The sequence below is a fragment of the Meles meles genome, chromosome 12 (assembly GCF_922984935.1).
Source record: "Meles meles chromosome 12, mMelMel3.1 paternal haplotype, whole genome shotgun sequence".
Classification (NCBI taxonomy): Eukaryota; Metazoa; Chordata; class Mammalia; order Carnivora; family Mustelidae; genus Meles; species Meles meles.
In genome coordinates, this window is record NC_060077.1 from 30,559,090 (window position 1) to 30,581,513 (window position 22,424).

Consider the following 22,424-nt stretch of genomic DNA (forward strand, 5'->3'; position numbering starts at 1 on the left):
AAGCAGGCAGAGCCTTGGAGCAGCAGCAAGCCGGACACGGGCTGTCCTGGAAGCCGAGGGGGACAAGTTTCGAGAAGGCAACATAGCGATTTAGGGAACACAAGGTCAAAGCAGAGGGAAGAGGCTAAAACTGAGGTGGAATCCATGGCGGGGAAGGGTTTGAGGCATGCTCACCACAGAGGGAAGGTTCTCTTCTTATCCCGGCCCATGCGGTTCCTGTTGATGGTCGTGGAGCAGGGCACAGCGTCCAGATGGTGGGAGCTGTTGGGTAAGGTGGGCACCCACTGACTGTTCCTCTTGGCTTTCTGTTCCCTGGGGAGATGCGAGAAACGCCCTGCTCAGTCTAGGAGCCCACTACTGGCCATCGGGCTCCAAGTCACAGTCAGTGGACACCTACTGCACCCCTGCCAGGCTCCAGGACCCTGTGGGGATCCCTAAGCACCCCTAAATTCTGCACATCTACTCCTCAGGCTCCAACTGGCACCAATTCAGAGGCACCCGGGCTAGAGGAAGGGTGCAGGGGACCCCAGAGCAGCGCCCAGACAAGTGCCCGAGTCGCAGTCTAACACGGTACCTGCCAGGCAGGACTCCTGGGAAGCACTGTGCCCTCTGGAGGGAACGTGCATGAGGTGGCAGCTTCCAGGAGAAAAGACCTTGGAGGGGACCTTGTGCACTGAGTTGGGGCTCACTGGGAATTGGGATAGGGGAGTAACTGGAATGGGGAGAGCATGTCCAGAAGTGCACAGGTGGTTGAAGAGAGGAGACTTGGACAGGCTGTGGGCTTGGCAGGGCTGGACAGGTGGGACATGGAGACAGTCTTGATCCCAGGGGCCGGCATGCTCTGTGAGAACTGACTGCACTCAAGGACTGCTAGGAATCCCCGAGGAGTCGGAAGAAAGGAGAGACAAGATCAGGCTGTTCTTTAGATACACAGGCCAGCTTGAGATGGACAAGGCAACACTCTGGCTTCCAGGTTTCCAGACCAGCAGTGCGGATGAGAAGCTGTGTTAGTAAAAACTTTCTAGAAAGTGAGGCTCCAAGTAATTTAAGTGACTTACCATAAAGGACTCACTGCTCTCTACAAATTACAGGCTCCTCTTACTACTAGGAAAATACCAGAAGGCTATTTTAAGCTGAGGCTCCAGGGCTGGGTTAGTCTGAAAGGCAAGTACTTTCCCACCGTGCCCTGTGTATCACTTTTTCATTCTCAAGGCCACCTTCCCTAGTGAGTCTGAGCAACGTGAAGGCAGCAACTGTGTGTCATTTGCTTTTATATCCCCAATGGCCACACCACGTCTCCTTCAATGACTGTGTGCTACAGTTCTGAGAACAGGACAGCAACTGCTCGATTCCCCTCCCCTCGGTGTCCTCACGGGATGGGCAGGGAGACACGGCTGGTAGCCCTTCTTTCCATGGGATGGTGGAGGCAGAAGCAGTGGCCATGACCTGCGAGGCCACAGGCCCTTTGACTCTTTCCTTTTCTAAAGCTGGGGCCACTTGCACCTTCAACACGGCCGTTGCAGAGCACCCCTTTTCTGAGGGTGGGGGCAGGGAGAGATGTAGAGTACCAAACTCGGCTGGGTCTCTTATCAAGTCTCCCATACCCAGATCTTACTCTGATCTGATGACCTGCCTTACCACATACCAGAGGCCTGAGCAAAGGAGGAACGTGCAACTAATTTGGGCAGAGCTCATAGCTAGGACAGCAAGACTGGGGTCCACTACCACAGTCCATATGGGCCAGTGTTTTGAATCCTGGCTGCACAGATTCACATAAGGGTTCAAAACTGGGGTGCCTGGGTGGCCCAGTTGTTAAGCGTCTGCCTTCGGTTCAGGTCAGGATCCCCAGGTCCTGGGACTGAGTCCCACATCGGGCTCCCTGCTCTGTGAGAAGCCTGCTTCTCCCTCCCCCACTCCTCCTGCTTGTGTTCCCTCTCTTGCTGTCTCTCTCTCTGTCTGAGAAATAAATAAAATCTTAAAAAAAAAAAAGTGCAAAATTTCTGGTAGGAAATCTCCGAGCCCCACTCATATCAAGGGTCTCTGATCTCTGAGGAGGGCCCAGGAATACAAGTTCTTTACAACTCCCCTGGGCAAAGCTGGTGCAACTGGCCCTATATTTGGGAACCTCAGGTCAAAACCACCACTTCTATCCCGAGCTTCCCAGACCGGGCATTGTGGTTCCTCCTTCACCAGAAAAATCCTGCCTCATCTCAGTACAGATCCCATTCATTCCCAGGCCTGGGTCGCTCTGCCATGCCCCTCTGTCAGGTAGCTGTCTCGAGGAGCGTGCAAATCCTGTCCTAGACACAGGGAGTAAGCCACACACTGAATCCAAGAATCTGGCTCAAGGGATTCGACCTTTCTTCTACGACATGTAGGTCTGCCCAAGAGAGGACATCCAGCCTCGGCCCGACCCATCCAGTGACAAGAAGGGGAGGCCCCAGTCCTCCTATGGATGTGACTGGGCAGTGGGAAGGCACTTCCTGAGCACAGAGCCCAAGAAAACCAATTTTACTCAACTTCCACCCCCAACACTCCCAGCAGTTTTGTTTTGTTTTTAAGTAGGCCATGCCCAGCGTGGAGCCCAATGCAGGGCTGGAACTCCTGACTCTGAGAGCTAGACCTGAGCTGAGATCAACAGTCGCCCACTTAACCGACTAAGCCACCCAGGAGCCCCCCCTCCCAGTAGTTCTGGGCTCTGGGATAACTACAGTACTCTACTTCCTCAGCTGTTCCTCATATGACATGATCATCAAGAAGTGTTTACTGCTCCATAAAAGGTTCCTGGCTGACATGTGCGGACTTGAAAGCCCCAGCCATATGTACATAATTTCCTTCTGCCACTTCCCTAGGAAAGTCTAGCCATCCTTATGCTCTTACCACATCTCCAGAGGGAAAGAGGAATCTGCAGAGCACACATGCAACACTGGCCAAGTGGGATGTGTGTCACCTTTAGGTGGGGGCTGCGGGGGGGAGGATTAGAAAAACAACCCAATGGTAAAGTTGAAAGAAAATCTGGAAAGAAAGGATTTTTCCATAACCGCATCACTCAAAACAATAACCCTTCCCACCCCCTCTCGGTGCCCCCGGGGGTTTTGTGCATCTAAATGCATGTGTTCTTGAGAGCTGAGAGGGTAACAGAGGTATTCTGCACAGCTCATGCACACGAAGCCATGTTTCTAGTTACCGCAGGGTCTATTTAATTATGACCTAAACAGTCACCGATATCCCAGTCTATCTGCTTTGAGGATAGTCTGCCCCGGTCTATATCCTAGGATGTCACATCCTAGCCTACTCAGGTGGCTGCACCTTTTCTCGCTCAGCCTCTCCCTAAGGCTGGATGCCCAAGGGGCTCCATATTGCCCGTTTACTACTCCCAACGCTACCAAGTGCCTCTGGTGCATATTATGGTTTCTGCTGGTGGTGGCGGTCTTTTAAATTATTTGTCTGGGACACACTCCCAGCAGTGACATTAATGGGCCAGAGAACGAAAACAGGTTTGGTGTCATCACCATGGCCTTGTACAAAGCCTCTGCAGGGTGCCTGAGTGTGCAAGCTCTAGCCTACCTTCCCCGGTTCTTTATGTCACTAGTAGTTTATTTGTTTTACTTTGAATTCTAAACACTACACAGGGACAAACATCGTCTCCTCTATTTGTTTACCCCTTGTATTTCTAGGGGGGGCGCCCACTCTTTACCTACTTAGATACTGGGGTATCCAGGTTTCTCTTATAAACCTGAATGAATAAAAACCAAATAAAATTACCTATGGGGGTACCTGAGTGGCTCAGTGGGTTAAGCCTCTGCCTTCGCCTCAGGTCATGATCCCAGGGACCTGGGATCGAGTCCCATATTAGGCTCTCTGCTCAGTGTGAGCCTGCTTCCCCTTATGTCTCTGCCTGCCTCTCTGCCTACCTGTAATCTCTGTCTGTCAAATAAATAAATAAAATCTTAAAAAAAAAAAAAACTTACCCATGAAAATGAAAAACAAGATAAAAAATTAAAAAGTAGATCTAAACGAACACTCTATAATGTAACCACCGTCCAATTACTTACCTAATCATTACTGTAAATACTCTCAAAGGTCCTGAACTCATACATTAAAATCTATCATTCATGGGTGCCTGGGTGGCTCCGTCAGTTAAGCATCCAGCAGTTGATTTCCACTCAGGTCATGATCGCAGGGTCATGGGGTCAAGCTCCCCAGCACTCAGCGCAGAGTCTGCTTGAGATTCTCTCCCTCCCTCTCCCTTCCATCCCCAAGGCTTGTACGTATGCGCACTCTGTCTCTCTAAAAGAATAAATAAATCTTAAAATCTATTGTTTGTTTCTTTTGTGAATTTATCTGGGCCACTCATTTTTCGAACAGATTAGTACCACTTTCGGAGCATTCCTAATGACTTTCCAGAAGCCAAGACTTGGCCTATGTTTCTCAGAAATTCCACAGACACAGAAGAAACTTGGAAACCTGGCTAAGACAGTTTGTTAGCAAAGTGGGTAAAGTGTTGCAAAGTATTTTGGTTCAGCGGTGCTTGGGTGGAGCAATGAGTGCAGCTTCTGACTCTTGGTTTCAGCTCAGGTTGTGATCTCAGGTCCTGAGATCCAGCCCTGCGTCTGGCTCCAGGCTCAGCAGGGAGTCTGCTTAAAAAAAGACTCTCTCTCCTCCTCTCTCTGCCCCACCCCACGCCCTGGATGTGCAAGTACACACTTGTGCCTTCACTCTTTCTCCCACTCTCAAATAAATACATCTTTGAAAGTATTTCAGCTCAGCTGAGTCACAGTCAGTTCTGGAGTAGGAGAAAAATACCTGTGGGTGTCATCCCGAGAGCATGCCCTGGCCGGGGGGTGCACTACCTGAGGTAGGTGGGGGGCTCCGTGCTGATGGACACCGCCTTGTACTTCTCATCATTGCCGTCGAGAATCTCTTCCACCTCTGAGGCTTTTAACAGCGTCACGCTGGTGGCCAGGGTCGTGTAGCCGTGATCTGTAAGCAGAGATGCCGCTGCGGTCACCCTGCTGGCGGGATAGCGGGGAGCAGCAGCCAATTGATGCGGCACATCAAGGTCCTCACATGCACGAGGAGGGACAAGCAGATGTCACCCTTACTACTGCTAAATGTTGGCCTCTTCCAAAAGGGCGATCTGGATGGAGTGCTTTTGGGGGTCCTACTGAGTCAACACTCCCAGAGGACTGACTCGCACTGATTTGTGCCAGGAGCACCAGCACAGAGGGAGCGCACGGGGCAGCAGCAGCTACAGCGTAGCACAGCCAACCAGTTCTCTCTGGGGCGGGGGTTGGGGAAGAGAGGCTCCAGAGTAATACCACCAGTGGGAAGAGGTCTGACACCACGGCAATCCACAACAAGAAGCAAAGTGGAGAGATGGAATGAAAGATGAAAAATACTTTTCTTTTAAGACAAGAGCCCAGAGAGTTAGAAAGAGCTGCTTCACACCAAACATGAATGCCCGGCCCCACGCCAGTCAGCGCGTGCCATCTGGGAAGCAGGACAGAAGCTAAGCAACTCGACCCAGAGCTCTTCAGGGAACCTCGGTCAAGAGCTGCTAGCTGTCTGTGCATCCCAACTGACTTCTCCTGGAGAAACAAATTGGTTATGGGGAAGGTGTCTCCGAAGCAAAAGGCAGAAGAGTCACTGAGACTTTTCACTTGAGGCTTGCCAGGGTGAACGCAAAGCTAGGAACTCACTGCGTTAGTGACTGGTGCTCCACTCGGGGGCAGGGGGCAGGGGGCAGATGGAGGACAAAAAGGAGACTTTTTAAAGCAAGTGAGTGGCAACGTTATAGCAGCAGATTAAAAAAAAAGCAGCTCTGGCTCCTGCATTAAAAGAACCACTACTTTGCCCACAGTGGACAAGACCACAGCAGCACCTACAGACACAGGGCAGACGGACAAGCACGCACATGCACAGACACACGCACACGCACGCACGCATGCACTGCTTCAGGCAAAGTCTTAACCCAGGCCCAGGGCAGCTCTGTGTAAGGCGCCACTGCCAAGTTCACGCGTTGCACCAGCATCCAAACCGGAAGGTACAGCGAGATGCTCCCGCCGGAGCCCTCCAAGCATCTGCAGAGCATCTTCTGGCCCCGCGCAGAGCTGCCACTGCCAAAGCCCACCCGTGTCTCAAGTGTCGGGCAGCTCAGCCAGCACGTCCCAGGCACACCTCAGGCACACCAAGCAGGGACATGCACAAGAGCACTAGCACACCGGCTGCCAGGATGAGGTGCTACGGGATGGATGTGCTCTGGGAAGCGAAGCGGTGAAAGCCCCAGAGGGGAGTGGGAGCTGGGGCCACCACCCGCCGCTCGGGCTGCATGGAGGGTGACGATGGCGACACACCCACGGCAGATGGCAGAGCATCACAGCATTCCTAAAACGTTTTGAGACCAACATGTCTTCACAGCACCCACTCGAGTCCCGGCCCCGCCGCCCTCACGCCTCCACAGGCCCTGCTAAAGATACCTGACAGGGGGACCGCTGGCTGTCTCGCCTGAGCCGCGTGGCGAGCCCCGGGGCGACTCTGCCCCGCTAAGGTCAGGGCTGCAGTGAAGACACTCTGGAGTGAAAACGTTTTATCTTCATGACATAAGCGAGTGGTTTTGAAACAGGTTTACAAACCCTCGTGAAGACGCACCCTTAGTGTTAGGTTTTGTTTTTTTACCATGTGACGATGCAACTATTTTCTTCCTCTCTTCCACAGTGGCTAGTCGCCTCCAGAGCGAGGGGTATCTCTTGTACAGAGAACCTCGGAACATACGGAGGTAGTTTCCCACCTATGAGTAAAGCAAGAAGGCTCATTATGAGGGTCACACCTCAATGCAGAAAGAGAGGGTCGTGGTGAAGAGGCTCTGTCCAGCTGAGTGACAAATTGAACATGAGTTAGCCTCCGGGCCCCGGGCTTTCCGCAGCCTTAAAAACACATTCTGCTGACATCGAGGGTTCAACAGCAGTGCACATCTGGCCCCCATCTGTCCCTCATGGCAGGGGCCACAACATCTGCCTCCTGAAGACAGGACCACGTCTGAAAGGCCTGACAGGACGCTTCTGATGCAGGCTCCCAGAGCTCACTGAGGAGCTCGCGGGGATTTTGATTTTAGACTGAGGATCCTGGGCCCTTTCCAGAAATGTAAGGCCTCTTTGACTTTCTTTTATCTTAAGAACAAGACTTTGATATTTTTACGATCTAATAAACACCAAAAAGGTCTTTTAATTTTAGACAGATGCAGGATAATTTCCCCCATAGCCTCTGTTGCTTTGTTTAGTAACAAAACTCAAACCAGGGACACCAAAGGAATTTTCCGAAGAGTTTAAAAAGCACTTACTGGCAATCACCAGATTGCTATATAAATCATTACTACCCCGAACAACTGCTTCAGCTTGTCTGCCCCACATAGTCAAAGTATGACTTCCTTAATGAAATGAAATCTAGTCTCCAAGTTTTTATCAGGAAACTCAATTATTTCACTGACAGTGCAAAAATGACTGCTTGGGTCCCCTGGCAGGGGACGGTCAGTAGACCGAGTGCCATGTGTGGCTCTACCAGTGGTGGGAAGCCCAGCCTTTTCCTGGGTCTCCTCACTCATCTGTCAAACAGGCAGCAACTCTGAACTTTGCCCCACGGAGCGCCATTTCTATTATTTTTTCCATTTACCTACCCGCACGACATATTTGTTAAATTAAAATGGGTTTCTCCCATTTTCACGAATCAAAGATTGTTACGACTGACAACCAGGGCTGCCGAACAGGCTGATAAAGGAGTGGCCACATTCAGTCAGTCGCTCATGCTTCGTAGAGAAGGCACAGACCCCTCTCTGCATTATTTGGCTGAGTATCATTACTATTCAGGGGCAAACAGATAGTTTCCACTAGGTTTTTGGAAAGAAATTGACAACAATGCCCTCTGCTATTACTCTGCGGGTCCTGTGGGGCTCCAGGACACTTACATCCTCCCCAAGATCCCTTTGGAACTTGGGAGACTAGGGTTTGCCTTCCTGGCTTTCCCCTACACCAGCCTTCACCCTCTCTGGAGGGTGAAACATAAAGTGAAGGCTGGGGCACACAGGTGGCACAGTCAGTTAAGCGCCTGACTCCTGGTTCTGGCTCAGATCAGGATCTCAGAATTGTGAGATGGAGCCCTGAGTTGGGCTCTGTGCTGAGCAGGAAGTCTGCTTGAGATTCCCTCTTCCTCACCCTCTGCCCCTCCCACTCTGCTCGTGCTCTCTTTCTCTCTCTCTCTCAAATAAGTAAATAAGTCTTAAAATTAAAAAAAAAAAAAAATAAGGAGTGCCTGGGTGGCTCAGTCAGTTAAGCGTCTGACTTCAGCTAGGGTCATGATTCCTTGATCCCTGGGATCAAGCCCCACATGGGGCTCCCTGCTCAGTGGGAAGCCTGCTTCTCCCTCTCCCGCTCCCCCTGCTTGTGTTCCTTCTCTCGCTGTGTCTCCCTCTGCCGAATAAATAAATAAATAAATGAACTTAAATAAAATAAAATAAGAAGGTGTGAACCTGGGGACTTCTTAGGGTCCCATCAGCTCTTTTTCTCTGGCATGGCGGACAGAGCTGCCTGAAGGTGGCAGGAAAACAGTGACACATAGACTTGCTGCAACTGCAGGTGCCTCCCAGGCAACCCCAGCAGTGTTGTATGGCTGACGCAACCCCTCCAAGGGGAAGGGGCTCAGAGCCCATCTACCCAACGTTGTCACAGGAGCTACTGGTAATCAATAGTCAGCCTCCTGGTCTTGAATCCTTCCCAGACCTCCAGAGGTCTGACAACTGTTCAGCCTGGCCCAAGAGAGCAGACAGCTCTCTCCTCTCCCACCTGGGTTTCTACAGACTAGGTCTCAAGACAATTCTCACTCAACAGGGCTGCAAGAGAAGACTACAATTAGCCTTTGAGACACCAAGAGGTGTTATGGGGAAGATCTTAGAGACCATCAAGTCTAAGCATCTCTCACACACATGAGAAAAGCGAGGAGGCAGAGCAGAGCTGGAACCAGACCTCCTCCTTCCCATCTCTCAATATACTCCACCTAATAAATGAAAGCTTGCTTTTCAAAAGTAGCATCCACCCAGAATCAAGGCCAAACTGAGTGCTTTTCCTGCCCATTAGATCAGGTAAGGGCTTCTTTAAACAATGTATCCAGTACCATAGAGAAACTCCTTAAATGCCTTGTATCCTGCATTTGGGCACTTCCTACAGGTCACTGAGGACCATGCTGAGTTGTGGCACACGGACAGGCATGGACTCCGCTTCCCTGCTATGTCTGAAGAGCAGCACTGATGTGGTAATGTGAAAAGTTGATGGATAAATCCTGCCCTTTTTGTTTTATAAAGCTGGTGAAAAATGGACACTAAAGTCCTGATGCTACTGACGACACTGGTCTCCTAACCTGATACAACTAAAACAAGCCGGGAATCACAGGGTGTCCTCAAAGCCTCAGTGTGACCATCATGAGGCTCCATTCATTCATGCTATTCAATCATGAAGACTTAAATCCCCCATTATTTTTAAAAAAACGGGAAGGAAATGCTGGCATATGATACTGAACACTGCCACAAGGAGAAACAACCCCAGGCATCTTATAACTGTTTTAGCTCTCCAGGACTGGCATTTATCTCATTACCCAAAAAAGACTCTATGGCTTGGTATTTGCACATCTGAACTGCATATCCCCAATTACACACTAGTTGGGGATTACTTTTGGATCAAAAAGGGCTAGTCTGAGGCAATCTAGAAAAAAGCTTAGTTTTTAGTACAAACTCCCACAGAAAGACCAATTGTAGGGTTTTCCTAAAGTCAGCTGCCCAGCTGTTTCAACAAAATGCTTTCACTTCCGGTTAAGAACTGAAAATATTTAGAATCTCTCCCTGAAAATTCAAAGTAAGTTCAGGATAGTCCGAGTGTCAATTTCTTCGGAACTGTTGATTGATCTAGCTCAGGGACTGGGGCCTCATCCGCGCAAAAGCAAGCATCCTCCTATTTTCTCATTGGTGAATAAAAGTAACCAACACAATGAGGCATGAGACATCAGTAAGCCCCATTTCTAACCTGCAATTTCAGGATCCCAGATGTAGCATGGAGGAGGGATGCATGTGAAACTTTCAAAATCACTCCCCCAGGCGCCCCAGGGGCTAACCGAAACATCCTGTTTCTCGGCGGCTGCCTGGAGTTGTACCAACTCAGGGCGGAACCAGTGGCTCCTCGTGGTGCCCTAAGCCCTGGCCGCGGTGCGCACCCCCCACCATACCCAACAGAGTAAGCAAACGCTGAACGAAGAGGTGCGCGGGGCGGAGTCAAACAGGCCCCACCCCTCACCTTCGAACGGGCCCCTCCCGCGCGCGCGCCCGCCCACCGCGATGAATGGAGATGCGCGTTCCCGGCGCGCAGACCCGCCCCGAGGCTCCCGCGGGGCCGCAGCCGGAGGACGAGGATGCGCCGCGGGCTACCTCAGAGCCGATCATGTAGAACTCGCCATCGTCCTCCAGCTGGAACTTGACAGGCTTCTGCCCGAAGGTCTTGCTCAGCGCCATCATCATCATTGCGGCGGCGGAGGCGGGCGGCCGGGGCCGGGCTGCGAGGGAACGGGAGGACTGAGGAGGAGACGGGGCGTGCCGAGCTGAGGAGAGCCGAGGCCGGGAGGCGACAGGCGGGCCGATTCGGTGCTCGTGCCGCCGCCGGGGTCCTCAGCCTCCGCCTCAGACGACGACCAGGCCGTCCTCAGTGCGCATGCGCGGGGCGTTGACGCTGACGCGCGCGCCGCCGCCGCCGCCCAAACAAAAGGCCGGGGCGCGCCCCCTCGGGCCCTTTAAAGGAACCACGACCCGTTTTTCTTCCAGGCTGCTTCCCAAGTAGAGGTACCTGGCAGAACTTCTCAGGGACAGAAATAGCAGCAGAGACCCTGACTCAAGCGGTGGTTTTCCCAGCTTCACTGCTGGGAGTAGAACTCGGTCCAGTGGACGAGGAGTGAAATGGGGCCTGAGGCCAGTAGGAGGCCAGAGCTATCTGTGTCTCAGTTTCCCCACCCAGAAAAACCCAGTGTAGTTGAGTAGATAAAAGGATCCTAGGAACAGATACCCTATTTCCGGGCCCACAGCTGTTCCTGCAGCTGTGAAGATGGGTGGAATGACAACACTGGGTGGGGGAGTGGCATGGGCAAAGTTTCCACAGGCTTGGAAGCATTCCAAGGCCCAGGTGGTATTTGGTTTGGCTGGCAAACTTCTCCATTCCTTCCTTAACTCTGCACTTTGTGACTACAACAGGCGCAGCTGTGGGGTGGTGAGCGAAACTCGATAGCCCTGGCCTGCAGAGCTTACAGCTGGGAGTGGAGCAAACACTGTTGAAAGCATCAAAGCATCCGTGTGTCTGGCTGCACAATGCAGCAGGTCAAGAACTGCCCACCACTGACAATTTCACGTGGTTTAGTTTAATACAATTGCAGCTGTGATAGGTGAGGCTGGGTGGCCGGGCAAGGTGACCCTTCAGAGTTGGGTGGGATCGACTGTGCTAACCATTGAGTTTTGTTCTCAAAGACAGCAGTGCGAAACATAATATTAGAGGAGCAGGGCTGGGGTGGGACAGGATCAGATAAAGTGACCACCACTTGCTGGAGGATGCCCCAAGAGGCCAGCGGGGAAGCCTGGAGTCAATTGCAAAGCCACTCCAGGTGTCCAGCCAGACAAAATGAAGGAATGGAGCAAGAGAAGCCCTAGGCATTGCCTTGGTCCCCAAGGGCAGAAGCTTAGGTGCGTGCGTGGCTGGAGTAGGCTATGACCCTGGCTCCTAGGACAAGAGGCTCCCACCTCCCCAGCTCTTTTCCCCTCCTGGCCTCGTAGTTACAGAAAGAACTCAGGCAGGCAAGTAGAAAATAACCATATTTAATGACAGTACTCAGTAGAAAAAAAAAAAGAGGCTTTGTACACACTGTACACACATTTACATGACTTCGGAGGGTCCCAGTGCTGGAATGAGGGCTGGGAAGGATCTAGCCCAAGCCAGGATTGAGGTATGTTGGGGGGCCCAGGGTCTCCAGCAGGAAACCCCCCTGCCCTGCCCCAAGTGGACTCTGGACCTTTGGCCTGGATCCTGGGGAACACATCACTAGGATCATCAGCTAGAAGGCAGCCAGTTCCAAACACCTACCCAGAGCTGATCTCTCAGGAAAAGGCAGAAGGCTCCCCCACCACATGCCAGCACCCCATAGGGACCTCACAGCAGGGACAGAATGAGGGCTTCAGCTCCCCCAGCCCCGCTGAGGTGCTAACCTGAGGGACAGGAATGGAGACCGAGGGCAGCAGGGTTTGACTGTGACCTGCACAGGTTGGGTGGGTCTGGCCCAAGACCACTGTCATCCTCGTAACACCAGAGTCTCCTTGCCCAGTCTGAGACAGTTGCTGTCAGGTGACCACGACCTGCATGGCCCTCCCTGCACCCCCAGCCCCCCTGAGGAAACACAGGTTCCATCCTGTGCCTGTACCCACAGCCACAAAGATGGCCACTGGTCTCTACCCCAGACCAGTGGTCTGGCAGGGGTCAGGAGCCCTGAGAGCATCGAAGTCGAGGTTAGCGGAAAGTGTTGGCAGGCTCGGTACAGCCGAAGAAGTCAGGGCCCACGAGGCGGGGGAAGCCCTCCAAGGCCTTCACCTTCACAGGGTCGAACTTCCAATAGAGGCGACCGCGCAGAAAGTAAGCATAGCCTGAGGAAGAGAGGAGGGTCAGGCTGGCGTGGGTAGACACTGGGCCCTGCACCTGCCAGTCAGAACGTGTCCAGGTCCAGGCAAAGGGGGAGGTCAGATTGCCGGGGCTTGACCACTGTTGCACTCCTTGAAACCTGCAGGTCCCAGCGTGGCCATTCCGGAACCTTCCATCCTTCAGAATCCTACCTTTCCCCAGGTCTGAGCTGGACTATTGTCCAGCTTGACAGATGCCTGGAGTCTCAGAAATTCAAACCCTACCTCTCAGGAAAGCAAGTCTCCCTCCCCTCCCCAGACACCACCACCCCCCTCCCCCCCATGTCAGTCTATTCCTATACCTCCCAGCGACTACAGGCAGATGTCCTGAGGCAAGGTGTACCATGCAGGCGACCCAGAGCCCCAGAGCCACCACAGGATAGCTCTGCCAGCAGGTCCCAAGGTAGGACAGCACAGAAGCAAGCTTGAGAATATAGGGGAGAAAGTAGTGGAATGAACATCAGTCCTGCTCTAGTCCTTTGAGATTGTGGGCAGCCATCCTGGTTGTTCCGTGCTAAGCGGCAGGGACTGCCCGGGTGGGAGGCTTGGCTCCCCGTGATCCACCTGAGAGGCCCAGTTAGGGACCTCATCACCTGAACCTCTGTTTGCCCCTCTGAAAACTGGCTTTGTAGAAAGTGTTAGGTCGGGGAGCCTGGGTGGCTCAGTGGATTAAAGCCTCTGCCTTCAGCTCAGGTCATGATCCCAGAGTCCTGGGATTGAACCTGAATCTGGGCTCTCTGCTCAGTAGGGAGCCTGCTTCCCTTCCTCTCTCTCTGCCTCCTCTCTGCCTACTTGTGATCTCTGTGTCAAATAAATAAATAAACTCTTTTTAAAAAAAAGAAAGAAAGTGTTAGGTCAGAGGGCTGGTCTAAGAACTGCAGGACACACCAGGAGCTTAGCACCATGCCCAGAACATCATCAGTCCTCAGCTTGCAGCAGTTATTATTTTACGAATTATGACTCTGGCCCTCAGCCTTCCCATCTGCAGCATGGGGGCAGAGCACTGCCCTGGTTCAAGGAGGAGGGTGGATGGGGAAAGCCCTGGACAGAGGACCCGGGATGAGGAGCTAATGCCCAGACAACCACTGGGGGGGGGGGGGGGGGGAGGTGCGGCTCTAGCACCACTCGCACCAGCCAGCCACTCCACCCCAACACACCGTCAGCATCCCGGAAGGCGGCGTCGATCTCCGGGGGCACCCCTCGCCAGTCAGTGGCCCGGCGGGGCACAGGGCTGTCTACCCGGCGGGTGCTGAGGTGGAAGCGCCAGTAGTCTCCGCCTCCGAAGAAGTAGATCTTGTTCTTCTCAGGGCCCCAGGCCAAGGCGGCCTGGATGGGGGTCCCCAGCAGGCCCAGCTCAGAGAGGGGTGCAGGGCCTAGGACTGGCTTCTCACCATTGTACACCCAGTACTGAGCATCTGCCGGAGAAGGGAGGTTGCAATGGAGCTGCCCGATGGCTGTGCCCAGCCAGCGTGGACCCACGTGGCCACCACCACCGCCACAGACCTTCCCCAGCCTCAGCTTCCTTGTCCATAAAACACTCGGGCCAGTAATCCCATTTGACACCCTTATCCCCAGAGGGAAGTTAGAGCCAGTAGAGATAAGCTGAGGTGCTGCATGCTCTGGAGGTACCACGTGGGGAAGGTCCTTCTAAACAGGAAGGAGGCTTTCTGAGCTCCCACTCCTTCCCCCGGCATTTAGCTACCTGCGACAAGCACTTCTGACCAGTCCTTGGGCCCTACTCTTGCTGCAGCAGGCTTGAGCCTCTGTGGCTGAAGTTCCTGCCACCTAGAATGTTCCAGGCTCCTGTCTCTCCCAGGTGAAAGTTAGAGCACAAGGTCTGGGGTTGCCAGAACCAGATCGAATCCCTGCTCTGCCTTTTCCACACTGGGCCTTCAGGCGACACTGCGCCTGAAGAGACCTCATCTCTAGGGCAGGCATGCTCATCACCCATAACCACCCTCAGGTCATTCTGCCCAGTACGGCTGGCTGGCTGGCTAGCTGGCCGGCCCTCTCCTTGGCCATGATGCTCCTGGCTCCCAGAAATCTCCTGAGCAGAAACCCCAGTCCTCCTCACCTTGGAAGAACCAGATGTGGCCCTGGGCATCTTCAAAGGCTGCATCCACGGGGCTGGGCAGTCCCTGCCAGTGGCGAGAGGCCAGCGCAGGGTAGCCAGGCTGCAGCTGGCCCCCACGCAGTCGCCACACGAAGCCTGCCTTGAAGAAGAAGAGCTCACCACGGATGGTAGAGACCGCATCAAAGGTGGCCTCGCAGGCATCTGGCGGGGCTTCAGGCTGGTGCGGGAGAGAAGGGCTGAGAAAGAGCCTGCATTGGAACCACGGAGGGTGAAGGGAGCTTGGAGCGGGGCCTCACCTCCAGCGGGGCAATCTCGTTGGTGTCCACCCCGGCCTGGGGGCCTACGGCTGGGGGCCTGGAGGTGGGGGCTGGCCGTGGTCGCCCGTAGAGGTGCTGGATGCCCCTGCGGTCATCTGGACTGAGGCTCAGCGGGTAGCGGAAGGTGTAGAAAGGGGACATAAGTGCCTTAGCAGCCGTCGTGTGCTGAAGCCCCAGCACGTGGCCAAATTCATGGGCCGCCACCTGCAGGAGGTCTGTGCCTGGAAAAGGAAGATAGCCCAGCAATCCCCGAACTTCCTGCTGCAAGATACCCATGTTCCAGAGCCCAGCTCAACTTGTCCCCATTGGCTATGATCTTCACTTGCCCCAGTTGGAAAGCAAGTCCTTAGCCCATACCCTGGTTGTTCCCGATAGTCCAGGTCTCGTCATAGTCGAAGTGGACATCTCCTTCTCGGTGGGTCTTGGGGAAGAAGGCATGAGCCAGGATTCCCCCGGGCCCATCAAATGGCAGGTTGTCCCCATGCCAGTACCTGTGGGTGGGTGGGGCAGAGTCAGCCGCCGCTGATAGGTGGGGTGAGCTCCCCATGGGTTCTCAGGCCACTGTTTCACCTGGTGAAGTCGATCGTGATGTCAGCATGGCCCTCATGCACCTCTGTGAAGGTGAGTGGCGTCACCTCGCTCCACACCTGCAGGGCCTCTGCTACTGTCTGCCGCACCTGCTCCCGCACCAGCTGCCATGGGAACCGGAGGATCCTGGGGGGAGGAGGAGGGGCCTGGGCCTCGCTTGGGACAGCTCTCTGCTGGCTGATGGGCCAGGAGTTGCCCCTGGATGCTCAGCAGGGAGGCATGCAGGGGGGACACAAGCCAGGTGTGCTCTGGGCCTCAGCTGCGGTCCCTCTTCCACAGGGCAACATCTTTGTATGGGTTTGTATGTCCTTTGGTGCACACAGGTGTCTGCATTTGGTGGAAAGAACGCAGAACCAGCAGGAGCCCCAGGACCCACTTTCTACACCTGACTGTGCCACTTGCTGTGGGGGGGGGACCCCAGCCCCTGGCCTCCATCTTGGTTTCAGTTCCCCAACCAGGACATTTCTGAGCTCTGATCTGTGTGACACCATCATCTTTCACGTGCCTTCTGTCCCAGGGCAACTCCCCACCTCACCTGCAGGAGAAGCCTCAGCTTCTGCATCACTGCCCAGGTTACCTGTCCTGTTCGCTCACCACGGTTCCCACCCACGAGGACTCCAAGCTCTCATGATAGGTCTGAACAATGACATGGCTAATGCCTAGCTCCCCGAGAGGATAGGCCATGTCTCCTCCAACTACCGCAGAATCCCAGGGCCCGGCATTTTCTAGGTCCCCACTAGAGGTTGCCTGGGTGATGGAAGGCTATGCCCCTGCATGTCAAGGGAGCCACCAGCTGTAGCCTTTTCCTGTGTTGACAGAGCTACGGCCCCCTCGGCGGGCGGGCATGGCCATATAGAGTGCTGCCTGTGTGTGCATCTAAGTTGGGGTTCAGGGAATCGGTCCACGGATGACTCGGGGGTCAGTGGACATAAAGATCTGTTAACCACAGAGCTCTAGCTCCACGTGTGTCAAGAAGCAGAAGAGGGTGGCTGATCCCACACAGACACGCAGGTTTGTGGAGATGTCTAGAATCTGCTTGCATGGCCACTGGCCCCTACCTGTAGGTGAGGTCCGTTTTTTCCCAGCGCCCGCCTGACAGCACGAACCGCTTTTGTCGGTTGCGGGCGCTCAACCCATCAGGCGGGTCAGGCACACCGCAGCGGGGGGGTCTGGGGCTGCTGGCAGGCCGGGGACTCTCCTGGGCAGTAGGGGCAGGTGCCAGGCTGCCGGGAGCTGCTTCATGCCAGGGCTGTGATCCCTTCCTCAGAGGGTGGCGGCGGTGTGCATCCTGGGCAGGAGATAGGACGGCAAGGCTTAATCACGCCCTGGGTCCTTCGGGCCCATCAGCATACCCATGTGCAGTCCCAGCCCACTTTATGGATGGGCAAACTGAGGGCAAGTGGTACAAGTCATCGCACAGCAGGGCCCTTCAATATGAACAGGCTCAGATTTGCTGAGGCCTTGTTCCAAGGCACCCTGCTGCCTTCCTGCCCACTACGAGAGGGCCTGGGCTGCCTATCCAGCCTCCTGGGCCAGTAAGGTCTACTGACTACTACAGTAAGGCGCCTGACTCTCCACACTTACCCAGGAATAGATCTTACAAAGCTTTCAAGGAAAGGCCAGGAAAGCTCTTCCTGCTCCACCAACTGGCCCCCACTTTTTCTCTTTCCTTTCTTCCAGTCTCCCCGCCAACCCCCACCAACTCTGCCCTCTCCAATTAGGTAAATGGGCTCCAACACCCACCACCACCACTCCCCAGTGTGGAAGAGCTATAGCCCTACAGTGCAGCCTTGATGTGCTCACCTGAAAAATGGGGAGAATACCTCCCCAGTGGCGATCCATGTGTGGGCAGGGGGAAACAGACCATTACCAGTTGCCCAGCCCCCACCCAGCCCTGCCCTGCTGGAGCCCTGGCACCACAGATGGGCGTTGAATTCTGACCTGGAGCTCCCACCCTCTGCAACCTCCAGGGTTGGGGCGGGGGGTAGAGGGGAGGTCACAGTTCTCATGCCTTAAAAACAGCAGAAGCTCCGGGAGGTAGGGAGACGCTTCAAGGTCACCCAGCAAGGGTGCAGGCGGGGCCAGGTACAGACTCTGGTATCCCAGGCAGGAGGCAAAGGGGAGGCTAGCACGGAGCCATGATGTTTGTTAGGGACTAAGTGTTAGGGTTGACAGGTCTGGGCGGGATGCTGGGGCCTCCCCACAGCCATATTTGGGGTGGGAGCCAGGCCACCCAGGCTCCACCCTCGCCCTTAGCCTCTGGCAGCTCTCCCAGCCTCTAAGCGTCCCAGGACTCTGATCATTGTCCCAGCACCTCCCAGTCTCCCAATTCCAGAGCTACCAATAATTCAACCTCCCAGAGCCACCCAGACTCAACCCCAAGAACACCCCATTAGGAAGGGGTCTTCTGAACACCCAGGGGCCACAGCTACCCGGGGTATGAGAAGAAGCCTTTCTAACTTCAGACCAGCTTTCTAATTTCAGAGCTTGCTTCCTGAATGGTTGGTTAGTTCTCTGGCAGAGCCCAGCCTCACTGGCTTGTAGGTTTCCGTCACTACTGGACTTATTGCTAGGTAAGTACTTCTCATTTGCAGTCCACCAGTATCTAGACTTGGACCCCGCCAACAGTTCACAGACATGGTCTTAGACCCTGGTGGGATCTCTCACTAACTCCACTGTCTTCATCGCCCATTTCTCAGATGAGAAAACAGAGCCCAGAGCAGTTAAGCAATTTGTGTGGGGAACAGCTGGCAGATGGTAGGCTCTCTGTGCTCATAACCCACTCCCTACCTGCTACCTGGATGTATTCTTCAAGCTGAAGCCACCCTTCCCCTGGAGGAGGGATCCAGGCTGGCCTCACCTTGGTGACAATAGAGAAGGAATGGGAAAATTATTAAGTACCTGCTACTTCCCAGGTCCCCCATCAGCTCACTGAACCTCCACCCCAAAAACCCAGTAAGATGGGGAAGATACACATGCAAGGTCTCACGCTGTAGATGGGGATCCCAGGGCTGTGTGCCTAGGCATGGGAGCCTGCCCCTTCTCTTCCCCACACTGCCCCCTTTGACTTTCTGGATAAACAGATTCCTTCCCCCAACCCTGGAACGGGCAAGACTGGGTTATTCCCCGGGAGCCCAGAGCCCAGCCTACCAGGTCTCTTCACACTTCTGTACAGAATTCTCTCATCTTCTCTGGCTCCACATGAGGCCTGGAGCAGCGGGCCATGGAGTGAGGATGAGTAATGGACACACACACCATCCCTTCCTCTCTTATCCCCATGAAGCTCTAGATCCGCGCCCAGACCCCTGGAACATGGTACTCTCAGTCCAACAGAAGGAGCCACAGTCTGAGATAGGCCCAGTGACATAGGCCCAGTCCTATGTCACGGTCACCCTGGAGGGAAGTCTCTTCCCTCTTTTAGCTGTGACTTCTCTGTCCGTTGAGGATGGTACCATAGCAGAGGGCTTTGAATAACCTTCTTCTCTACTGCCTACTGTAGCCTCTTCCCTGGTCCAGCTCCTTGGCCCTGTGGGCCTTCCCCTCCCACACTTAGATATCTGCTCTCCCCAGCTGTACTACAGCTCCCAGCACTCGCCTCGGGGCCAGCTCCCTCAAAGTTCTCAGACTAAATCATAAACAGGAATTGCACCTAGCAGCAGGGAGCCTGCAGGCCCAGAGAAGAGGGACTGGTGCAGCATCTCCCCCAAAGCCAGAGGCTCAGGCTCATTGTCCATGACACACTCACTGGTCTTGGAGTGAGTGAGCAGGAGGTGCTAGAATCAAGGTTTCCTTTCCAGTATTTGGGATTTGGAGCCCATCATTTAATGGCTCTTGGCCTCAGTTTCCCCATTACTGGAATGGGACACATGCTCCCTGACCTGCAGACCTCCCACACTTCATCTTTCTGAGTCTTTTCTGGCCCAGGCTCTGGCACCTTAACTGCAAGGCCTGGCACAAAGCCCCTTGCTGATCCCTAAGATTGGTGTGCTTTGTTCTTCCGAGGCTGCTGGGATTCAGTGAGGTGGGGTGGTAGGCACTGACCACGCCTGGTCTCATCTACACCCCTGGGAAGGTTGCGGAGCAGGCACCAGCACATTTCTCAGAGGAAGAAACAAGAGCCCAGAGAGGTCAAGGACTTTGCTCAGGGTCACACAGCAAGTCAGAGAAGAGTTGGGCCTAGACCTGGGGCTCGTGCCCCCTCCCCTCACCTCTTCAACTCTTGGCCTATCTTCAAAACCCACATTCCTGAGAAGTGTTCCTTCTTCTGATGCCTTCCCTTCTCCTTTTCCTCAATCAGGAGCCTCTCCTGGGCTTGACGTGTGGTGGGCACTGAGTTCATTCACCCCCGCCTTCCTCTTGGGGGCACCAAACCACAGCCTCAAACATACTTGAGGGACTTCTGAGGTGACTCCCTGTCCTGGCTGAGCTAGAGGCTTGGGGTCAGCACCTGGGTCAACTTCTAACCTAGAAAATGGGAGGCACCCCATAGAGGGGAGTAAAGGACCCCAAACCAGAAAACTGCTGGGTAAGGCCAGGCTAGTTTCACCCCTCTCTGAGTGTCAGTTTGCTATTGGTCCAAGGGGTCTCGTTAATAACAGCTCTGCCTTCTACAGTCAGCAGGAGGCGACAGTAATAGGAGGGCACGTGGTCAGGCTGTGGGAAAGAATGCGGAGCATCACTACACCATTCTAAGGTGAGGCTCAGAGAGGTCAAGCAGCCCACCCAAGTCATACACCAGGCAACAAGAAGATCCCTCTACTGCCTGCCTCCCCCACTGGCTCCAGGAGGGAACACAGCATGGGTCCCACCGGCTGCGGGGCTTTCATCAAGCCTAAAAGCTGCGAACTGGGATGGATAAATATTTACAGAGCTTTCCTGGCCCTGCCCACACGGCTGCCTGCGGATAAACACCGCGCAAGCGAACCCAAGTGCTCCCTGCGTATCTGTGGAGTGATAGACAACAGCCCAGCTCAGACCTGGCCCCGACTGACCCTGCACGAGCGTCAAAGTGGCAGCCACAGGTGACAAGTGTGTTATGACTGGCTGTGCCCTCTCCTCCCATGACCTCATTTAATCCTAGGTATCTGGCAGTGGGCACTGTTATCCAGCCCCTCTCAACCAAGATGGAGGGGTGGAGTCCGAAGACACAACAGGACTCACCTAGGGCACATGGTTCAAACCAGATCTCCAACTCCTGAACCCAGGGGCTACCCATGGGGATTCCAGACTCTGCCCCAAGCTCAAGGGGACTGGAAGGAGTTGGGGAAGAGGCAGAGCCTCCGGACTGAGGTGCCCCCACCCTTCCCTAACATACCCATCATATTCTCTTTTGCTCCCAGCCAGGATGGGGCAAGGCTGTCCAGGACAGAGCTGGTGTGAGTGGACAGAGGGGGCCTGGCTGGTCAGATCTCCCGCCTCACCAGACCATCCCACGACTCCTGCCTGTTGCACCTGCTAATGCTCCCATCCCGGCCTGAGCTGTCTGGATGCCCCAGCTGAGGTCCGAGGGGCCTGTGGACCTGCAGTTGCCCTCGCTCTGCCTGGCCACCCTTCTGAGTGGTCCCTCGAGGCTGGGCACATAGGCTCTCACACAACATCCCGTGACTGCCCTTTCTCTGGTCACTCTGCTGCCCTCTCACCCAGACTATCTTCTCTCCTAATCACACGTTCTTCTCTCTTCCCTTTCTCTCCCCATCCCCTTCCTTTCTGAGGGTTTCTGCTGCCCACTCTCGGCTCTTCTTTCTCTGTCGCATGCACGAACACACACACACACACACACACACACACACCCTCTCTGGAGCTCTCACGCTCATTTTGTCCTGGTTTCACACCTCCCAAACTTGTAGGTGCCCAGGTGATGCCACTTTTTCCGGGCTCAGACTCCATGTGCCCCAGGGCAGTGCTGCCCTCCCAGCTCTTCCTTAACGCTCCAGCTCATTGCACGGGTGTAGGTGTGCTCACCGAGGCCAACACACCAGCCTGAGTCTTTGTCCCCGCAATGAATAGGAGGCCCTGTAACCACTCCCTCTGCTACCTGGCCCAGCACACAGCCCAGCATCTGCAATGCGGCCAGCGAGGAGCAGGTCCCCAAGCTGGGAAGGGGCATGCTAGTCTAGCGCAGAGTCTCGCCTCACCAGCCGGAGTGATCCCGGCGCAGGCTCCACTTGCACACCTCCAGGGACGGAAAGCTCACTATCTTTCACGTTCACAGGAACCCAGAAAGCATTTCGGGTAATGGGCCTCTCCAGGCTACCCCGGACGCCCCCGTGGGTACAGCTCGGCCCCTGGGCCAAGCCCGCGTGCCCGGCACCCCCTCGGCGAGGAGCGGCCGACCAGCGGCGGGCACTCACCAGGGGCCGCGGGGCCCGGGCCAGCAGCGGCAGCGGCGGGAGCAGCAACAGCAGCAGCAGGAGCAGGAGGGCGCGCAGGACCGCGCAGCGAAACCCGGCGGCCAGTGCCATCCGCCCCGGGGCTGCTGGGCCTGCTGGGCCGCGCCGGGCCACCGCCCCTTATAACCTCCGTCCCGCCTCCGGCACGCCCCGGCCCCGCCCCTCGTGCCTTTTGTTCTAAACTCTCCCGGTGGTGGCCGCCGCCAGGGTGGGGGAGGTGGACCGGGAGCGGCTGGCCCGGCTGGGACGGGGGGCCGGAGACCCAGTCCTTCCCGGGGTCGGGCAGAGCCTGAGGTCTCTGAGGTCCAGTGCTG

The 22,424-nt window shown here is 55.0% G+C and overlaps 2 protein-coding genes across 4 annotated transcripts in view; both read right to left on the bottom strand.

The window, feature by feature from the left end:
• SMARCB1 (SWI/SNF related, matrix associated, actin dependent regulator of chromatin, subfamily b, member 1) overlaps nucleotides 1-10,773 on the bottom strand; it is a 36,819-nt gene extending 26,046 nt beyond the window's left edge. Inside the window, exons 1-4 of one of the 2 annotated variants that reach the window (XM_046025099.1) lie at nucleotides 10,463-10,773; nucleotides 6,652-6,790; nucleotides 4,854-4,983; nucleotides 175-312 (exon numbers count right to left, since the gene is read on the bottom strand). In XM_046025099.1, coding sequence (XP_045881055.1) covers nucleotides 175-312; nucleotides 4,854-4,983; nucleotides 6,652-6,790; nucleotides 10,463-10,555 — 500 coding nt within the window. In that variant the 5' untranslated portion in view covers nucleotides 10,556-10,773. The remainder of the gene's footprint in view (nucleotides 1-174; nucleotides 313-4,853; nucleotides 4,984-6,651; nucleotides 6,791-10,462) is intronic. The other variant, XM_046025100.1, reaches the window with a different exon arrangement.
• A 1,135-nt stretch (nucleotides 10,774-11,908) lies between these two features.
• Nucleotides 11,909-22,212, bottom strand: MMP11 (matrix metallopeptidase 11). Of its 2 annotated transcripts, XM_046024162.1 has the most exons (8): nucleotides 22,072-22,212; nucleotides 16,780-17,009; nucleotides 15,704-15,847; nucleotides 15,491-15,624; nucleotides 15,113-15,354; nucleotides 14,817-15,033; nucleotides 13,900-14,157; nucleotides 11,909-12,709 (listed from the first exon to the last, which is right to left on the bottom strand). In XM_046024162.1, the coding sequence occupies exons 1-8, from the start codon at nucleotides 22,180-22,182 to the stop codon at nucleotides 12,576-12,578; spliced, it is 1,470 nt and encodes a 489-aa protein (XP_045880118.1). In that variant the 5' UTR covers nucleotides 22,183-22,212; the 3' UTR covers nucleotides 11,909-12,575. The 2 variants fall into 2 exon arrangements, with proteins under 2 accessions (XP_045880118.1, XP_045880120.1); XM_046024164.1 differs by lacking the exon at nucleotides 15,704-15,847.
• Between the last annotated feature and the right edge of the window lie 212 nt (nucleotides 22,213-22,424).

Excerpts from the sequence above, each read along its gene's own strand:
- MMP11 (XM_046024162.1), bottom strand. The coding sequence starts at position 22,182 with ATGGCACTGGCCGCCGGGTTTCGCTGCGCGGTCCTGCGCGCCCTCCTG. Across the intron at positions 15,625-15,703 it reads ATCACGATCGACTTCACCAG|GTACTGGCATGGGGACAACC; the intron begins GTGAAACAGTGG and ends ACCCACCCACAG. Across the intron at positions 14,158-14,816 it reads CCACATCTGGTTCTTCCAAG|ATGCTCAGTACTGGGTGTAC; the intron begins GTGAGGAGGACT and ends CTTCTCCGGCAG.